At 47.6% G+C, this 18,017-nt stretch overlaps 1 protein-coding gene and 5 non-coding genes across 7 annotated transcripts; all 6 read right to left on the bottom strand.

Annotated features, from left to right (window-relative positions):
- Positions 1 to 13,112: 13,112 nt before the first annotated feature.
- LOC119303025 lies at positions 13,113 to 16,190 on the bottom strand. Of its 2 annotated transcripts, XM_037580105.1 has the most exons (3): positions 16,138 to 16,190; positions 14,648 to 16,040; positions 13,113 to 14,570 (listed from the first exon to the last, which is right to left on the bottom strand). In XM_037580105.1, exons 2-3 carry the CDS (start codon positions 14,777 to 14,779, stop codon positions 13,860 to 13,862), a joined length of 843 nt encoding a protein of 280 aa, XP_037436002.1. In that variant the 5' UTR covers positions 14,780 to 16,040; positions 16,138 to 16,190; the 3' UTR covers positions 13,113 to 13,859. The 2 variants fall into 2 exon arrangements, with proteins under 2 accessions (XP_037436002.1, XP_037436001.1); XM_037580104.1 differs by having other exon boundaries at positions 14,648 to 16,186.
- LOC119304524 lies at positions 15,041 to 15,107 on the bottom strand. The gene has a single exon (XR_005148337.1). It is a non-coding gene; the product is annotated as a small nucleolar RNA Z105 (small nucleolar RNA).
- LOC119304763 lies at positions 15,172 to 15,258 on the bottom strand. Its single transcript, XR_005148471.1, has one exon. It is a non-coding gene; the product is annotated as a small nucleolar RNA SNOR75 (small nucleolar RNA).
- LOC119304766 lies at positions 15,335 to 15,421 on the bottom strand. The gene has a single exon (XR_005148474.1). It is a non-coding gene; the product is annotated as a small nucleolar RNA SNOR75 (small nucleolar RNA).
- LOC119304687 lies at positions 15,452 to 15,597 on the bottom strand. Its single transcript, XR_005148409.1, has one exon. It is a non-coding gene; the product is annotated as a small nucleolar RNA F1/F2/snoR5a (small nucleolar RNA).
- Positions 15,692 to 15,777, bottom strand: LOC119304513. The gene has a single exon (XR_005148328.1). It is a non-coding gene; the product is annotated as a small nucleolar RNA Z196/R39/R59 family (small nucleolar RNA).
- Positions 16,191 to 18,017: the final 1,827 nt, after the last annotated feature.

The following is an 18,017-nucleotide window of genomic DNA, read 5'->3' as shown; positions in this document are numbered from 1 at the left end:
CACCTGGGCCTCACAAACTCCAGCTAAGACCCGAGCGAACCCTAGACTATCTCCCTCTCGTTCCCGTGCCCGATCCCTATCTCTCCCATCTCGTTCCCGTGGCCGCCGCCACCACGTCCTCGATGCCATCTCTCGCTCTCTCCCCGATCCCTACTCCCTCCTCTCGCTTCCTCCCTCACCTTCTCAGCGCGACTAAGGGGGATCCCAATCCCCATGGCCATGCAGCCTCACGCGCCCAGGACCCCGAGCAGGAGCGATGTCCTTGTCTCCTCGCTCGCGCCTCCTCCGGTCCCATGGCGATGCCGTCCGGCCATAGCCACCTGCGTGCCCGACGCCGCCGTGCCTCCAAGTTCGCCGCCGCCTCGCTGTCGCCATGGCCCGAAGCCGCGCCTCAGTTGCTTCTTGTACCGCAGCCGCCGGCCTCTCCTTCCTCCTGCGTGGTCCCCCCTGCCGCCTTGCCGCCATCGAGCTGCGCCACAGCGCCGACCTCGCTCTGCCCTTGCAGCTGCTGCTTCACCACCACGCGCCCACGTTGACTCGGGTGAGTCCAGCACCATGACTCGACGCTGCTCTGGCCGCACCCACCTCGGGCCTTCAACCACGACGCCCGCCATGGCCCTCCTCGCACTGCTGCTCCTTGGTTTCGTCCTCTGTCACGACCATCTCCTCCCCCGACGCCCTTGCGGAGGCTGTTGCTGCAGGACCACCACGACACCATCTCCGGAGCCCAAGTCCGAGGACTAACGTGCTCGGGTAACTCGTCAAGTACATCTTCGTCAAGATCGATGCTTGGACAGGCACTGTTTGTGTGGATTACGTCAAGTACCACGATGACCGTCGAGACCGCCAAGTTCTACTACCGATGAACGCTTCGGAATCGCCAAGTCAAACTACAACGCGAAGATCATGTACAACTACTTATCCCGTGGATGTCACCAAGTACCCCATCGGCAAGACCGACGCCCGAACAATCACACCGGCTCTGTGGATTTCAGCAAGACCCTCGACGACCTACTCCGTGAACGTGTACCACTACGCCGCCCTAATGTCTACAGAACATGTACCACGACCATCGTTGAAGACCCCGTGGACGTCAAGTTCCATGTCGTGGCCCCGAACATCTACGGACATTAACCACTACTTCCCTCGACGTCCCGAGAATGTCTTCTTCCCCTACACCGCATCATACTCGAACCCCTCCGATAACGCATGCTTCGAAGGTATAACCTCGAGACGACCACCGTGAATGAATGCTTGCGATGTTTGAGAGGCTTGTGTTGCGTCGTGTCCAAATTGTCACTCGTTTCCTTGTCGCCAACTCGTGGGACACCCGGAATCCAGGAGCGCCCCACCATCTTTTGCACGCATCCGCACACTTCTCCTTTGCATCGGTATCTCAATCGAGTTACCGGAACCGGAACATTGTCGTGGCACCGTTTCATTATTGTCGCCGTGGCACCCCTTTTGTTTCCGCCACGATGACAAAAATGCTTCTTAATGCTCTTATCAAGTCTTAATAAAAAATTGCATAAAACTTGTTGATGTCATCCGCATCATGATAACAATAATTAAAATGTTTAAATTGTTGTTGCAATAAATTACTAATGCATAGGGGGATTTACCGAATTTGTTGTTTGTTATATCCGGCCCCATTTAAATTTGTTTAGATAGATAATTCCTTTATGTTTCACCTCTTGACATGCTTAACAACATTTAATATTGTTGGGTACATAAACGAGATCGAACTAAATAATGGATTTTGGTGTTTCGTCAATATGCAACCCGTTGCATATTGAGCTCCACTTAAATTGTAGTGTTGTTTGTTGCACTTTGTCATGTCATGCTTCTTTAAACCGAACATGCATCATACTTGATTGTGCATCATGCCATGATTATGTGATGGTTGTTTGCTTTCTTTCCGGTGTACTTCTCGGTAATCCGGTAATGTCGTGTTGTGAGGATTCGTTCGACTACGTCCGTTTGTCTTCTTCATGGACTCGTTCTTCTTCCTTGCGGAATTTCAAGCAAGATGACCATACCCTCGAAATCACTTCTATCTTTGCTTGCTAGTTGCTTGCTCTTTTGCTATGCCTGTGCTGCGATACCTACCACTTGCTTATCATGCCTCACATATGTTAAACCAAGCCTCTAACCCACCTTATCCTAGCAAACCGTTGTTTGGCTATGTTACTGCTTTGCTCAGCCCCTCTTATAGTGTTGTTAGTTGCAGGTGAAGATTGAAGTTTGTTCCTTATTGGAACATGGAGATGTTGTTCCTTGTTGGAACATGATATTTGTTGGGATATCACAATATATCTTATTTTAATTAATGCATCTATATACTTGGTAAAGGGTGGAAGGCTCGGCCTTATGCCTGGTGTTTTGTTCCACTCTTGCCGCCCTCGTTTCCGTCATATCGGTGTTATGTTCCCGGATTTTGCGTTTCTTACGCGGTTGGGTTATAATAGGAACCCCTTGACAGTTCGCCTTGAATAAAACTCCTCCAGCAATGCCCAATATTGGTTTTACCATTCGCCACCTAGCCTTTTCTTTCCCTTGGGTTCTGCAGACTCAAGGGTCATCTTTATTTAACCCCCCTGGGCCAGTGCTCCTCTGAGTGTTGGTCCGACCGAGTAGACTGCGGGGCCACCTCGGGGCAACTTGAGGGTTGGTTTTACTCGTAGGATGTCTCATTTGAGTGTGCCCTGAGAACGAGATATGTGCAGCTCCTATCGAGATTTGTCGGCACATTCGGACATCACAAGCTCTCGGGGCAACGGAGGATTTGCTTTACCATTGTCGAAATGTCTTGTAACCGGAATTCTGAGTCTGATCGGGTCTTCCCGCTAGAAGGAATATCCTCCGTTGACCGTGAGAGCTTGTGATGGGCTAAGTTGGGACACCCCTGCAGGGATTTGAACTTTCGAAAGGCGTGCTCGTGGTTATGGGCAGATGGGAATTTGTTAATGTCCGGTTGTAGAAAACCTAAAGTTGACCTTAATTAAAATACATCAACCGCGTGTGTAACCGTGATGGTCTCTTTCCGGCGGAGTCCGGGAAGTGAACACGGTGTTGGAGTTATGCTTGACGTAGGTTGTTCTAGGATCACTTCTTGATCATAGTTTCACGATCGTGCTTTGCCTTCTCTTCTCGCTCTCTTTTGCGTATGTTAGCCACCATATATGCTAGTCGCTTGCTGCAGCTTCACATCATACCTTTACCTTACCCATAAGCTTAAATAGTCTTGATCGCGAGGGTGTGAGATTGCTGAGTCCCCATGACTCACAGATACTTCCAAAACCAGCTTGCAGGTGCCGAGGTTACCGTGCAGCTGACGTAACCAAGCTAAAGGAGGAGCTCGATGAAGATCTTGTCCTTTATGTTGTTTCATTCTAGTTGATCAGTAGTGGAGCCCAGTCAGGACGATCGGGGATCTGTGTAGCATTTGGGGTAGTCTTCTTTTATTTTGGTTCCATAGTCGGACCTTGATTGTATCTGGATGATGTAATGCTTTATTCATGTAATTGTGTGAAGTGGCGATTGTAAGCCAACTATGTTTCTCTTTCCCTTATGTATTACATGGGTTGTGTGAAGATTACCTCACTTGCGACATTGCTTTCAATGCGGTTATGCCTCTAAGTCGTGCTTCGACACGTGGGAGATATAGCTGCATCGAGGGCGTTACAAGTTGGTAATCAGAGCCTTCCCCGACCTTAGGAGCCCCCTGCTTGATCGAATCGCTGGCATTTTTTAGTCTAGAAAAATGTTTTGAGTCATTTAGGAATTATATATATTGGAGAGTTAGGATTTCTTTTTACTCCTCAGTCCCTTCGTCGCTCTGGTGAGGCATCCTGACGTAGAGTTTTGACTCTTCTCTTCTCAAATTTCACTAAAAAAATTTAGGATCACGCGGGTATCTTGGAATTGTTCCGATGGTTTTGTGACGAGAACATTGTTCTTGGTGCCTCCTGTCATTTAGGGGTTGTGGCAGTGTCCCGGGGAGTTGAGCTCCGAGGTGTTGTCGTCACAATTTTATCGTTGCAGTTCTGGAATACCTGAGAGTAGTTTCGCCGACATCGAAAATCTCTTTTATGTAGTTGTTGGTGAGATAACCTCGACGCCACCCAGTACTGGGGCGGGAGTTCGGGAGTATTTCCATAACTCGTATAACGAATGCTTTTTGAAGGTTGAGATAGATGATTTCTGAAGGTTTTTTGGTTATGTGTTGAAGGATGGATACAGCTGGATGTAGGATTTGTTAGTTTTGGGTGAGATATGCTTCCCCTGTATCCCCAACACCTGATTGCATAACCAGGAAATTTCGGGAGTTTATAAGTGGGAATTCAAGTAGCTCTTAGGATATTTTTCGACGGATGTATGATATGAAATTGGGGTTCGACGTCTAGTGGTCCGCCTATCCACGGTTGGTTTTACAGTGGTCTCGTTGTGTCTTAAAGAGTCCTTGGCTATGCCGACTCGGGGACGCTTCGTATGTCATGTGCACTCCTTGTACATGATGGTGTTGTACGATCGAGCCCATGTAGGCCCCACCACGAAAACTTCAGACGAAATCTCTATCATATGTTTGTTCCGGCTTATTCTGCAAGCCAACCCTTTGTTTTTGTTTTGAGTTGTGGTATCCGAGTTGCTTCGAAGTCAAATGTTGATTCCATACCTTTCCTAAATGGTGTTCTCATATTTCTATGTGGATGATAATCCTTCATGATAATCGAGATTGTCATGTTAATCCTTTTCAACCAGTGTATCTCTCGTCAAGCGGATCCGTTCTTTTTTAACATCCGCAAGATTCCATCTCAGCTTCCTCAACGGTGTTCGTTTCAGCCATCCCAAGTTGTCTTTGTTGTCCCTCCCTCCCACCCTTGTTTCTTCAAGAACGCATATGTCTTAATCAAGTATCCTTATATTCTTGTGAAGTCTCTCCATCCTTTTCCGTCAATGTTCTTATCCGGTGATTCTCATGAAGATACTAACGGAGCCTCAAGTTCATCATTATTTTCTCTTTTTCTTCTTCGGTGGAACCAATTCAAGCTTTTGGTGTTGATCATATCCCCTTTCCCCTCGTTTATAATGCTTTCTCATGCCGGTGCACCTCGTAATCATCCACTTCTCGCTATTCAATTGTTCCGGAGTGCTCATGATGTCCCGAAGATTCGTGCTTCCACTCTACATTCGTTCAAGCTCTTTCGAGGATGGTCCCTCATTCAAGTCATTTAGTTCAACCGGTGTTTTCTCTCTTTTGAATCGTTCTACGATGTTTCTTTTGAGTGGGCCCTAACCCACAGGTCTTTTCCAGAATCTTACCTGACTCTTCTATTTTCCCGGAGCTACCATCAAATTCTTTTCGAAGTTTGACGTAAGAATGAATTGTCATCAGTCAAATGTTTTACTCCAAGATCTTTCAAATTCTTTTCACCATTGGCTCAACCTTTCCATTTTTCATCCCGGAGTATCTCAACAATTCAGTGGTGTTTCTCATCGTCATTCTCAGATTTTGAAGACCGAAGAAGAGTTTCTTTTAAATCTTGCCCCATTCTCTGCCTTCCTCCCATAATTGTTTCGGTTGTGAGAATTTCTTTTCACCCATCCGGAGTAATTCAGTAGTCTTTCAGTTCGGTTCTCCGGAGCCCATCATTTTAGAAGACTTATTCGTTCTCAGACTTCACCTATCATTCTCCAAATCTTACCGGTGTATCATTCAAGCATACTCTAATCAGCTCGTGATATATTCGGTCTCATGTATCTAAATCCCCTCAAGTATCTTCATTCGTTCTTCATATTCTTCCCGGTGAATTGTGCCTTTGCTTCGTTCATTTCACAATTCTTACCGGTGATTCATCCTTTTACTTCATTCGTTGTTCAATTCTTACGGTGGTTCTTCCAGGATTCTCTTCCGATGTTATCATATCAATTCATTCGTCGTTCCAATCATTCCGGTGGTTCGTTGAAGACCTTCCCGAGTTTATGTTATATATCTCTTAATCTTTTCTATGAGAATAAGTAATATGTCAAATCCATTGATTGTCATCAATTTAATTGGTGAAGGATACACATAATGTAATTCTTATTCTTGTTTCATCCAAGTGATCAATTCCTTCCTTCGGAGTTTGCTCATGACGAATAAATTCTCTTTTATTCTTCTTTCTTTTCCAGAGTTCCAAGTTTCCACTTTATCTCGTCGCGAAGCTTCATCTAAATCATTGCAAGGTATCATCTTGTGTTTTCAACTTCCCTTTCTTCTCGTTATCCTTTTGTTACCGGAGTTCTTCATGGATGTTCTACATGACGATTCATCAAGGATTTAATTCCTTCTCAAAGTTTTCATCGAGATTCATTTCTAGGGAGCTCAAGCATTCTTCTTCTTGCAATCCGGAGTGCAATTCTTTTCTTCCATATCATTGAAGGTGGTATTATGTTATTCTTGATAATTTTCCCTTCGTGTTTCATGATTCACAAGTTATCAAGAATGAGGTAGTTTAAATCCATTAATCTCTTTGTTGGAGTTGTCTTGTGTCATATTTTCACCAAAAGCCTTCCCTAAGGATTGTTGCTATCTATGGTGTTTATAAATGACCCAAGTTCTTCATTTATCCTCTCGGTGAAATAAGTTTCTCGTCTCCTTATTGATATAAATCCAATCTATCATTTCTGTTAGTGGCAGAATTTCACATCATAGTTTTGAGAGGTCTTCCATAAGCCCACATCAAGCTTATCCTTTCGTTGTTGATAATCCAACAACTCCGCTGTAGCATTTGTTGTAAGCGTGATCTCACAGATCTTGTTTCCTTCCGTTCATTCCATCCCTTCTTTCTTTTCTTCCGGTGGCATTGTGATGTTTCTCTCTTCTCTCATCATCTCAAGTTGTGAGGATCGTCTTCTTTTCGTGCCTATCCATTTAACCGGAGTGTTGTGTCCTTTGCTCAAGCTCTTTCATTTTATCAAGTCTTTCATCTCTTTTCAACCGAAGTGCTACCCGAATCGGTTCTTTCTTTTCCTCTTTCTTAACGGAGTGCTTTCAACTTCGTTCATCTCCGTTGCATTCTTTTCTCGAAATGGCTTAACCTCTCAAGGTTCTTTGGTTTCACTCATTGGTCTAAGAAGCAACTTAGTTTTACCTCTCGTCTTCCTCTTTCGTTTTCCCTCCGGTGTCATCCTATATCTCGGGACGAGATCCTCTTGTAGTGGTGGAGTGTTGTGACGCCCCAAGACCGATGCTCGAGAAGACTTCCATAGGTTCCGGGTTTCTCTGTGTGTTTCATTTTTGCTTGCTCCTTTGATTCTTGCATTGCATCATGTCATCATGTCATCATGTCATAAATCTTTTGCATCTCAACTAAATAATTTGTGTGGATCTTCGATCCATTTAAATCGAGGGAAGAGTGACTTCTATTTATAACATTATCCTCCTAATATTTAGGGAGCTATTATAAATATTCCATTAATTTGGAATCATCATAACACACGTGCAAAATAATTCTCATGTCTATTCCTCTTCGAGTTTGACCTTCAAATCTTGCCAATATCTCTCATCTCTTTTATCGAGGCTCCTCCTAAACATTTATGGACCTTCCTTTTACCGAGTCTTAGTTCAAACCTTTTGTTTAAATTCAAATGAGTTTGGATTTAAACTTTGTAATCTTGGTCTTTTTCTATTTTCTCGGAACAAGCACATTTTTGTGAGCCAGGGAAGTTTATCCGCGTGTCCAACTCCTTCCCCTATCCTCCCTTTCTTTTCTTTCTTATCCATGTGCTGTTTTTTTCTTGAGAAGAGAGTGTAGAGAGGAGAGAACGCAGCCCACCAGATTGGCCTAAGGCCCAGCCGCCGGTCTCCCTAGGCGCAGCCCTCCCTCTCCACTAGGCCCATCACTCCCCGCTGCCCACCTGGGCCTCACAAACTCCAGCTAAGACCCGAGCGAACCCTAGACTATCTCCCTCTCGTTCCCGTGCCCGATCCCTATCTCTCCCATCTCGTTCCCGTGGCCGCCGCCACCACGTCCTCGATGCCATCTCTCGCTCTCTCCCCGATCCCTACTCCCTCCTCTCGCTTCCTCCCTCACCTTCTCAGCGCGACCAAGGGGGATCCCAATCCCCATGGCCATGCAGCCTCACGCGCCCAGGACCCCGAGCAGGAGCGATGTCCTTGTCTCCTCGCTCGCGCCTCCTCCGGTCCCATGGCGATGCCGTCCGGCCACAGCCACCTGCGTGCCCGACGCCGCCGTGCCTCCAAGTTCGCCGCCGCCTCGCTGTCGCCATGGCCCGAAGCCGCGCCTCAGTTGCTTCTTGTACCGCAGCCGCCGGCCTCTCCTTCCTCCTGCGTGGTTCCCCCTGCCGCCTTGCCGCCATCGAGCTGCGCCACAGCGCCGACCTCGCTCTGCCCTTGCAGCTGCTGCTTCACCACCACGCGCCCACGTTGACTCGGGTGAGTCCAGCACCATGACTCGACGCTGCTCTGGCCGCACCCACCTCGGGCCTTCAACCACGACGCCCGCCATGGCCCTCCTCGCACTGCTGCTCCTTGGTTTCGTCCTCTGTCACGACCATCTCCTCCCCCGACGCCCTTGCGGAGGCTGTTGCTGCAGGACCACCACGACACCATCTCCGGAGCCCAAGTCCGAGGACTAACGTGCTCGGGTAACTCGTCAAGTACATCTTCGTCAAGATCGATGCTTGGACAGGCACTGTTTGTGTGGATTACGTCAAGTACCACGATGACCGTCGAGACCGCCAAGTTCTACTACCGATGAACGCTTCGGAATCGCCAAGTCAAACTACAACGCGAAGATCATGTACAACTACTTATCCCGTGGATGTCACCAAGTACCCCATCGGCAAGACCGACGCCCGAACAATCACACCGGCTCTGTGGATTTCAGCAAGACCCTCGACGACCTACTCCGTGAACGTGTACCACTACGCCGCCCTAACGTCTACAGAACATGTACCACGACCATCGTTGAAGACCCCATGGACGTCAAGTTCCATGTTGTGGCCCCGAACATCTACGGACATTAACCACTACTTCCCTCGACGTCCCGAGAATGTCTACTTTCGCTACACCGCATCGTACTCGAACCCCTCCGATAACGCACGCTTCGAAGGTATAACCTCGAGACGATGTCCGTGAATGAATGCTTGCGATGTTTGAGAGGCTTGTGTTGCGCCGTGTCCAAATTGTCACTCGTTTCCTTGTCGCCAACTCGTGGGACACCCGGAATCCAGGAGCGCCCCACCATCTTTTGCACGCATCCGCACACTTCTCCTTTGCATCGGTATCTCAATCGAGTTACCGGAACCGGAACATTGTCGTGGCACCGTTTCATTATCGTCGTCGTGGCACCCCTTTTGTTTCCGCCACGATGACAAAAATGCTTCTTAATGCTCTTATCAAGTCTTAATAAAAAATTGCATAAAACTTGTTGATGTCATCCGCATCATGATAACAATAATTAAAATGTTTAAATTGTTGTTGCAATAAATTACTAATGCATAGGGGGATTTACCGGATTTGTTGTTTGTTATATCCGGCCCCATTTAAATTTGTTTAGATAGATAATTCCTTTATGTTTCACCTCTTGACATGCTTAACAACATTTAATATTGTTGGGTACATAAACGAGATCGAACTAAATAATGGATTTTGGTGTTTCGTCAATATGCAACCCGTTGCATATTGAGCTCCACTTAAATTGTAGTGTTGTTTGTTGCACTTTGTCATGTCATGCTTCTTTAAACCGAACATGCATCATACTTGATTGTGCATCATGCCATGATTATGTGATGGTTGTTTGCTTTCTTTCCGGTGTACTTCTCGGTAATCCGGTAATGTCGTGTTGTGAGGATTCGTTCGACTACGTCCGTTTGTCTTCTTCATGGACTCGTTCTTCCTCCTTGCGGAATTTTAAGCAAGATGACCATACCCTCGAAATCACTTCTATCATGCCTCCCATATGTTAAACCAAGCCTCTAACCCACCTTATCCTAGCAAACCGTTGTTTGGCTATGTTACTGCTTTGCTCAGCCCCTCTTATAGTGTTGTTAGTTGCAGGTGAAGATTGAAGTTTGTTCCTTATTGGAACATGGAGATGTTGTTCCTTGTTGGAACATGATATTTGTTGGGATATCACAATATATCTTATTTTAATTAATGCATCTATATACTTGGTAAAGGGTGGAAGGCTCGGCCTTATGCCTGGTGTTTTGTTCCACTCTTGCCGCCCTAGTTTCCGTCATATCGGTGTTATGTTCCCGCATTTTGCGTTCCTTACGCGGTTGGGTTATAATAGGAACCCCTTGACAGTTCACCTTGAATAAAACTCCTCCAGCAATGCCCAACATTGGTTTTACCATTCGCCACCTAGCCTTTTCTTTCCCTTGGGTTCTGCAGACTCAAGGGTCATCTTTATTTAACCCCCCCGGACCAGTGCTCCTCTGAGTGTTGGTCCGACCGAGTAGACTGCGGGGCCACCTCGGGGCAACTTGAGGGTTGGTTTTACTCGTAGGATGTCTCATTTGAGTGTGCCCTGAGAACGAGATATGTGCAGCTCCTATCGAGATTTGTCGGCACATTCGGACGGTGTTGCTGGATTTGCTTTACCATTGTCGAAATATCTTGTAACCAGGATTCTGAGTCTGATCGGGTCTTCCCGCTAGAAGGAATATCCTCCGTTGACCGTGAGAGCTTGTGATGGGCTAAGTTGGGACACCCCTGCAGGGATTTGAACTTTCGAAAGGCGTGCCCGTGGTTATGGGCAGATGGGAATTTGTTAATGTCCGATTGTAGAAAACCTGAAGTTGACCTTAATTAAAATACATCAACCGTGTGTGTAACCGTGATGGTCTCTTTCCGGCGGAGTCCGGGAAGTGAACACGGTGTTGGAGTTATGCTTGACGTAGGTTGTTCTAGGATCACTTCTTGATCATAGTTTCACGATCGTGCTTTGCCTTCTCTTCTCGCTCTCTTTTGCGTATGTTAGCCACCATATATGCTAGTCGCTTGCTGCAGCTTCACATCATACCTCCACATCCACTCCATCGCTTGATGCATCTGGATGATGTAATGCTTTATTCTTGTAATTGTGTGAAGTGGTGATTGTAAACAATTATGTTTATCTTTCCCTTATGTATTACATTGGTTGTGTGAAGATTACCTCACTTGCGACATTGCTTTCAATGCGGTTATGCCTCTAAGTCATGCTTCGACACGTGAGAGATATAGCCGCATCAAGGGCATTAACAGGGCCTTGTCCACTTCCTTTAGAATTTTCTTTGGGACCTTGAGGACGGTCATGGAAAACACTGGAAGTGCAGTTAACACCACACGCACAAGGACGCGTCGGCCCGCCATGCTCATGAGCCAACCCTTCCACCCCGCCAGTCTAGCACGAATTCGATCAATTATGAATTGGAAGTGCACCAACCGCAATTTCCACGTGGAGATTGGCAGACCGAGGTAGGTGGTTGGGAAGGAGGATTGCTGCCCTCCAAAGCTTGCCAGCACCTCGGACAGCTGAATGTCACTGCAGTTGATCGGTATCACCGATGACTTTGCCTGGTTCAGCTTAAGCCCTGTGCAGTCGCCAAATTTGTCCAACAGAAATAACAGCGTTTCCACCTCTTCCTTCTCGGGGTTTGCAAAAATCACCGCATCATCCGCGTATAAGCTGGCTCTCATGCTGATCCCCTGACCTCGCAGCGGCGTCATTGCTCCCTTTGCTGCAACAGCTTCAAACAGGTGGTGGAGTGGGTCGATCGCCATGATGAAGAGTAGCGGCGAGAGGGGATCGCCTTGCCTGAACCCGCACCCGTGGGCAATCGGAGGCCCTGGGACTCCGTTGTGCATGCATGATGATGATGCCGAAGAGAGCAGCAGCGCAATCCAGTCTCTCCATCTTGAGGGGAAGCCCATCCGCTCCATCAGCTCGAACAAGTACTCCCAGGAAACTAAATCAAAGGCTTTCGCTATAACTAGTTTGAAAAACAGGGCCTTCTTCTTCATGCGATGCAGCATTTTAACTGAACTTTGCACGTATTGGAAGCTGTCGTGGATGCACTTTCCTTTTTGAAACGCCGTTTGCACTGGAGAGATGATCGCACTAAGAGCCCCAGTCAGCCTGGTGGAGAGGACCTTCGAGATGAGTTTTGCAATTGAGTGAATAAGGTTGATCGGCCGAAAATGCCCCACTGCTGTAGCTCCATTTTTCTTGGGCAGGAGCACAATTAGGGCAGTGTTCAGGCTTGCAAAGTTTTGCCCTGAGAGCTGATAGAATTTTTGAAAAACTGCCATGATGTCCTCTTTGATTATGTCAATATGATCTGAAAAATTGGAATCCATCCGAACCCGAGGCTTTGTCCGCCGGGGAGTCGACGATCGCAGCCCAAACTTCTGCATGCGAGAAGGGGGCATCCAATCCCTGCGGGTTGATCATCGGGACATTTATTCTATCCCAGCAAAGAGTTGTCTGACGAGGCTCCTGCTTGTCCAGAATGTTTTGAAAGTGATCATGTATTATTTTCTTTTTTCCCTCGTGCTTGTAGGCCTCTATGTTGCCGTTTGTGAGGGAGTGGATGTGGTTTTTCCTTCTTCTCGCTCTCATTCTTGCGTGGAAGAACTTTGTGCTCACATCTCCGACCCTCAGCCATGTGATTCTTGAAGCTTGCCTCCTCCGTGCTCTCTCGATGGCAGTCAATCCTAAGATCTTGAGCTTCAGCTGTTTTTGGAGATTGAGCTCCGATGTCGATAGCCTTCTGCTCTCCTGGGCTAGATCGAGCAAACGAATGACTTCGTTTGCAATGTGAAACTGCATGCTTGCCCTTCCAAACGTGGCTTTGCTCCAGATCTTCAGACCCGCTGCCGTCCGCTCAAGCTTCTTCTTCACCCTGACGAAAGGGCAGTCCTAGTGTACTGGCCTTTGCCACGCCCGCAAGACAGTTTTCGTAAAGCAGGGGAAGCGCGGCCAGAAGCTCTCAAACCTAAAGCGCGCCTGTCTGCAGGGTTTGCTTGTGGCTGTCAGATAGAGCGAGCAATGATCTAAAAAGGAGGTAGAGGCAGCCACAAGGATGTGAACAGGGTGGCTCGTTGCAAAAAACTTTGCCGATGCTGTAGAGGGTTGGGACTTCTCTTTCGTTGCTCCATGTGAAACGGCGGTTTTTGCATTTTATCTCTCTCAATCCCACTTGATCGATGGCCCTTCGAAACTTTCCAATCATCCTTATGTTTATATTGGCATTGATCATCCAGGGCTTAGCCATAGGGGGAGCTGCCGCGGCAATTTCAGCCAAGTTATCTTTCTGTGCGTCATCTGTTGGTCCATAGATCGTAGTGATCCAGAAGTGAAGTCCTGATTGGAGCTCAAGAACCCTAGCCGGCGAGAGGGCGCGCCCCGAGTCGGAGAAGGAGAAGAACTGGGCCACCGGGTCCTCCACCGGCGCAGCCTGCACCGGGCGAAGGGGCTGAGGCGGGGTGGCGCGCAGAACATTGGTGCTGGAGTTCTTCCCTTCCTCCCAACAGCCAACTGAGCGACGCCTTCCGACCGAGGTGCGGCTGCGCTGGCGATGCACGCTGTTGACAACGTCCTCGCCGCTGCCCCTGGCATGACAGTCGTGCCCAAGCAGACGGTCTCCAGGACCGGCTCGGGCCACCACTCGCAACCAGCGCCGCCCAGGACCAGGCCGCAGCCTGCCGGGCCAACACGTGGCACGGAGCTGCACGCCCTGCCCAGTCTGTCCTCCACGCGGGTGACCCAAGTGCCCGACTCGATGCAAGGGAGAGGGTGGTCATCGCTGTCCTCCTAGGAGGGCAGGCCGCTCTGCCCCGAGTGGGAGGAGCGCGGCGAGAGGGGCGACTAGTCCTCGAGCAAGTCGGCGTGGATCAGCATGTCGTAGCGGCGGGCACCAGGCGGCAGAGGGGCGCGGCGGTCGTCAAGGGCGATGCCAACGATCTCATCAAAGCGGCCAATGCCGCACTTCATCACACAAAGGGCACGCCTGGTCGAGATGTGGGCTACATCCCAAACCCAGAGCCAGCACGCAAAGGTCTTGGTATGGCCCCTCTCCAAAGTGCGCGAGTTCAGCCGATCGATGCGGCCGATGTCTTCGAGGGCCTTCTCGGCACCCAGCAGAGACCAGAACTGGATGAGCAGGTCTTCAATCACCACGCGCACATGGTGATTGAACTTGAGGATTGCGGCGTGGTCATCTTCGTTCCACGCCCTGATGAAGTACTTGCAGCTGTCGACCTGCACGCCGCACGACATTGTCCCAATGAGCGGGAAGGTCGAAGTGGACGGGGAAGGCTTCGAGGCCATGAAGCGCAACTGGTGCGGGCCGATGGAGAGCTGCTCAAAGATCACCCTGCCGACCGCCACTGGGGTGGTGGAGTGCGAGCGGTCGGCGGCGATGAGGGTGACGTCGTGCTGATGCGGAATGTGCTCCTCGATCTCCAGCGCCAGGGTGGCCACGATCACATGAAAATTGTCCAGTTTGTTGAAATCCAATTTGAAGTTGACAAGGTTTAAGGTCCATCTCCAGCACCAGTGTGATTCACTGTTGCTGCCCTGTGGAGAATTGTAAAAACGTTAACACATGTTCGGGACTACTGGGCAAACCACATAATTAACCCCTTGGGGGAAACCTGTCTTAATTCATGGAATTGATGCTGAGGAAATCTGGCTACTGATGTCTTTACAATCTGGCCAGTGATGTTCCCTTTTGCTCCATTGCACGTTCTGGGCGAAAGGTACTTAGAACCGCGTTTTGGTTTCATTCCCCTTCTATTATCGTCGTTCTGCTGGATCAGTAACTGCAAATTTTACTTACAGGAAAAGATGCGGCTCCTCTTTTGTTCTACTACCTTCATCCTCGGGTGAAGCCGGAACATTTTATTTCATTATTAAAAATACGACCATGTTAGGTTTTTGGCATGAAACATATCTTGCTTGGTCCAGATCACACACAAAACATTGTTAGCAGAAAATCATCAGCACCGGTGAAACAAAAGAAAACCATATTTGCGGCAACTTGACATTCAGAATGAGTAGGAGGATTTTATCATCAAATAGATCGGACAACAATTGTATTCCTCATCATGCCAGCAACACAAATCTTACCAAAATAGTGAAAGAGAAACGCAAGCAAAGGATCTGACTTAAGCAAATGTTCCCTCAGACAAATGCCTCGATTGTCCACACGGTTTAATAGAATGGATTACGTCAGACTCGTCATCTGTTTTCATCATCACAGAGAACCAAGAGCTACGAAAAACAGGGGAAGATGCAAAAACAGAGCAGCTTGAAAGAAAAAAAGCGATGAACAAGGGACGTTCTCTCAGACAAATGCCTCGTATTGTCCCCATGGTTTAAGGAATGGATTGTATCGGACATCTAATCAGTGTTGATCATCACCGAGAACAAAGCACAAACAATTTACAAAAATGAGTGAATGTAAACGGGGGTATAGTAACAGGAAGCTCCTGGTACGGGAGCAGCCAGTGTCGCAAAAACCCGTTTCCTTCTCGCTCTCTGCCAATCTAACGAGAAACAAGGCCATTGAAAGAGACCAAGCATCAGATACCTCATGGCATTCGTCCTACCGTAACAATCAAATCACAGATCCTAGGTAAGCAAATCAAAGAAAGACGGGGATTTTCCAAAACTAGATCGGAGGACAAGAAAATAGATGCAATCTCAGTCGAAAGATGGTGATTGTTGTTGAGATAATCACAGAGGAACTCAGCATAATTAAACGATTACATCACCGATTGCAACCAAACGAAAAACTTGAGAAAAGAAACAAAAGGAAATCAAGAAAAAAGAGAAGGAGGCGGAGGGGGTGAGATCAGATGGTAGTGCATGTTGTTTCTCATCATCTGTAGATGCAGAGATTTGGTTATGGATTGGTTTATCCTCATTTCAATCCCCCGGAGAACCGCCTCGAAACAGAAAGACAAAGCAACAAGAAGAGCGGAGGAAAATGGGGAGAAGAATCCCAGGTGAGATCAGATGGTAGTGCATGTTGTTTCTCATCATCTGTAGATGCAGAGATTTGGTTATGGATGGATTTATCCTCATTTCAACCCCGGAGAAACGAATCAAATCGAAGACAAAGAAGAAGCAACAAACATACCGAAGGAAAATGGGGAGAAGAATCCCAGTTCTGCTGGTCTGGGCGAGACGCGCTTGGCTTGGGTGCCAATCGCAGGTGCAGGAAGAATTCCTTTTATAGCCGGTGGCGGCGGCGGCTAGGGTTTGCTCGGTTTGCACCGAGGACTCGCCGAACGGGGGTGCAATACTGGGCCGGGCTAAGATGCCGTGCTATGGGCCGAAGTGCGCTGTGCATTGCAAAGATTAAATATCTAATATACTGGTTTCTCAACAACTACTGGTGCCCTCAAAAAAATATCTACTGGTGCATTTTGCGAAGCTCAAAACAAAAAAAAATGAACATTTTGTTCTTTAACGAAAGAATCTACTAGTTCATTTCCCTAGCTGTATGCCCAAGTGGCCGACATTTTTTTGTCTTCTAAAAAAGGTTTATTATTATAGTTCTAAGCCTCAAGCATAATCCAAATTACATAGAGGTCCCTCGAACAACGAAGGCCACTGCCGCTACCAGAACGAATCATCGAGGCGTCGTTGTCATCGCTACCCTACCAAAGTCAGGCTAGCCTTGTCGATGACCTTTGAAAGTCTCCGTGCACTTGCCCTTGAGGACCAACGCCTTGGAACGCAAGTCATCATTTTTATGAACCCTTGAATCAATATGAAGTGTCATTGTGCACGCATGATGAGAAATCCTAACCTCACGCCTCAAGGAGACCGCATGAATTCATGCTGGAGATCTGTCGGCTCCATCCAGACGAACGAACTTGTAGTGGTACCAAGATCTCATAAGCTACCCTATCGGAAAAGTTTTTTTTACCGAAAAAGTCATAAGCTACCCTACATGATTGTGCTCATCCATATGTAATTCATGTAGTGAATCTGTTGCTATGTGATGAATGATTAATTTGTGTCCATATTATCATGGATGGATGGATATTGATAGATCTATATTGCTCATATTTCACTAATCTAATTATTGGCATGTCTGCAAAGAAAGCATAACAATGAAAGTAGTGTGTGTTACATGGATTAGTTCCATATATTTGAAGCTTTTCCCGGGTGACAGTAGGAAACGAAACATTCGACGAGTTTGCCTTGCTAATATAAAAAATATTTATTAGCATTTACCATTGTAACATAGGTCGTGAGAGTAATATATTTACTTTTTGCAGGTAGAGTAATATGGCTTTCAATTTATATGGAGTGAATCCCGGTTTTCACCCCCTATTTTGACTTTTCTGACACTAATTACCACATTTAGCTAGATTTCATCCGTTTTACCCCATTTCGCAAAAGTTTTGCCACAATTTACCATGTTTAAAATTTGTGAGCGTTCTGACCTGTAGGTCACAATTGTCAAGTCCAGCTGGTATGCCACGTCGATGATTTTTCCTAGCTATTTTACTCACTTCTGAACCAGGCCACACTACTTCTCCCGACCGGACTGGCCGATGGAGGTCGATTGTGTTGCGTCGAACACACAACACCCGAGTCGGTCGAGCGTCACACTCGTATCCAGTTGCTCATCCGCAATCAATTGCATCGCCCGTCCTTCTGAACGCACACACCTGTCAGGCTCGCTTGAACCTAGGGTTAGGGATTTTTAGTCGACAGCCACGCCGATACCGATGGCGGCGGCGACGGGTGTTGAGCGACAGCCATGCGATTTTGTACATCCACGAGCAGGGTTGTATAATCCATGACATCAAGGCGGGGAAATGAGCCCTGGACTCCGACGGCTCCGTCAAGCTTGCCGACGTCGGTGTGGGCGCGTCCATGTACGTGACCAGTGACCCCATCAGGTTGTGCTCAGTTCTTCTTCCAACTTTGGCAACATAGCACGGACCCCATTAGACCGTGTGATTCCGTACATCCATGGGCAAGGTCGTATAATCCGCGACA

This window comes from Triticum dicoccoides, chromosome 5A (assembly GCF_002162155.2).
Source record: "Triticum dicoccoides isolate Atlit2015 ecotype Zavitan chromosome 5A, WEW_v2.0, whole genome shotgun sequence".
Lineage (NCBI taxonomy): Eukaryota > Viridiplantae > Streptophyta > Magnoliopsida > Poales > Poaceae > Triticum > Triticum dicoccoides.
The sequence above is the reverse complement of the archived record's forward strand: the minus strand, read 5'-3'. Positions and strand labels throughout refer to the sequence as shown.

Coding starts and splice junctions, on each gene's coding strand:
- LOC119303025 (XM_037580105.1), bottom strand. CDS start 14,779: ATGAAACCAAAACGCGGTTCTAAGTACCTTTCGCCCAGAACGTGCAAT. Junction 14,571..14,647: donor AATTCCATGAATTAAGACAG/GTTTCCCCCAAG, acceptor AATTCTCCACAG/GGCAGCAACAGTGAATCACA.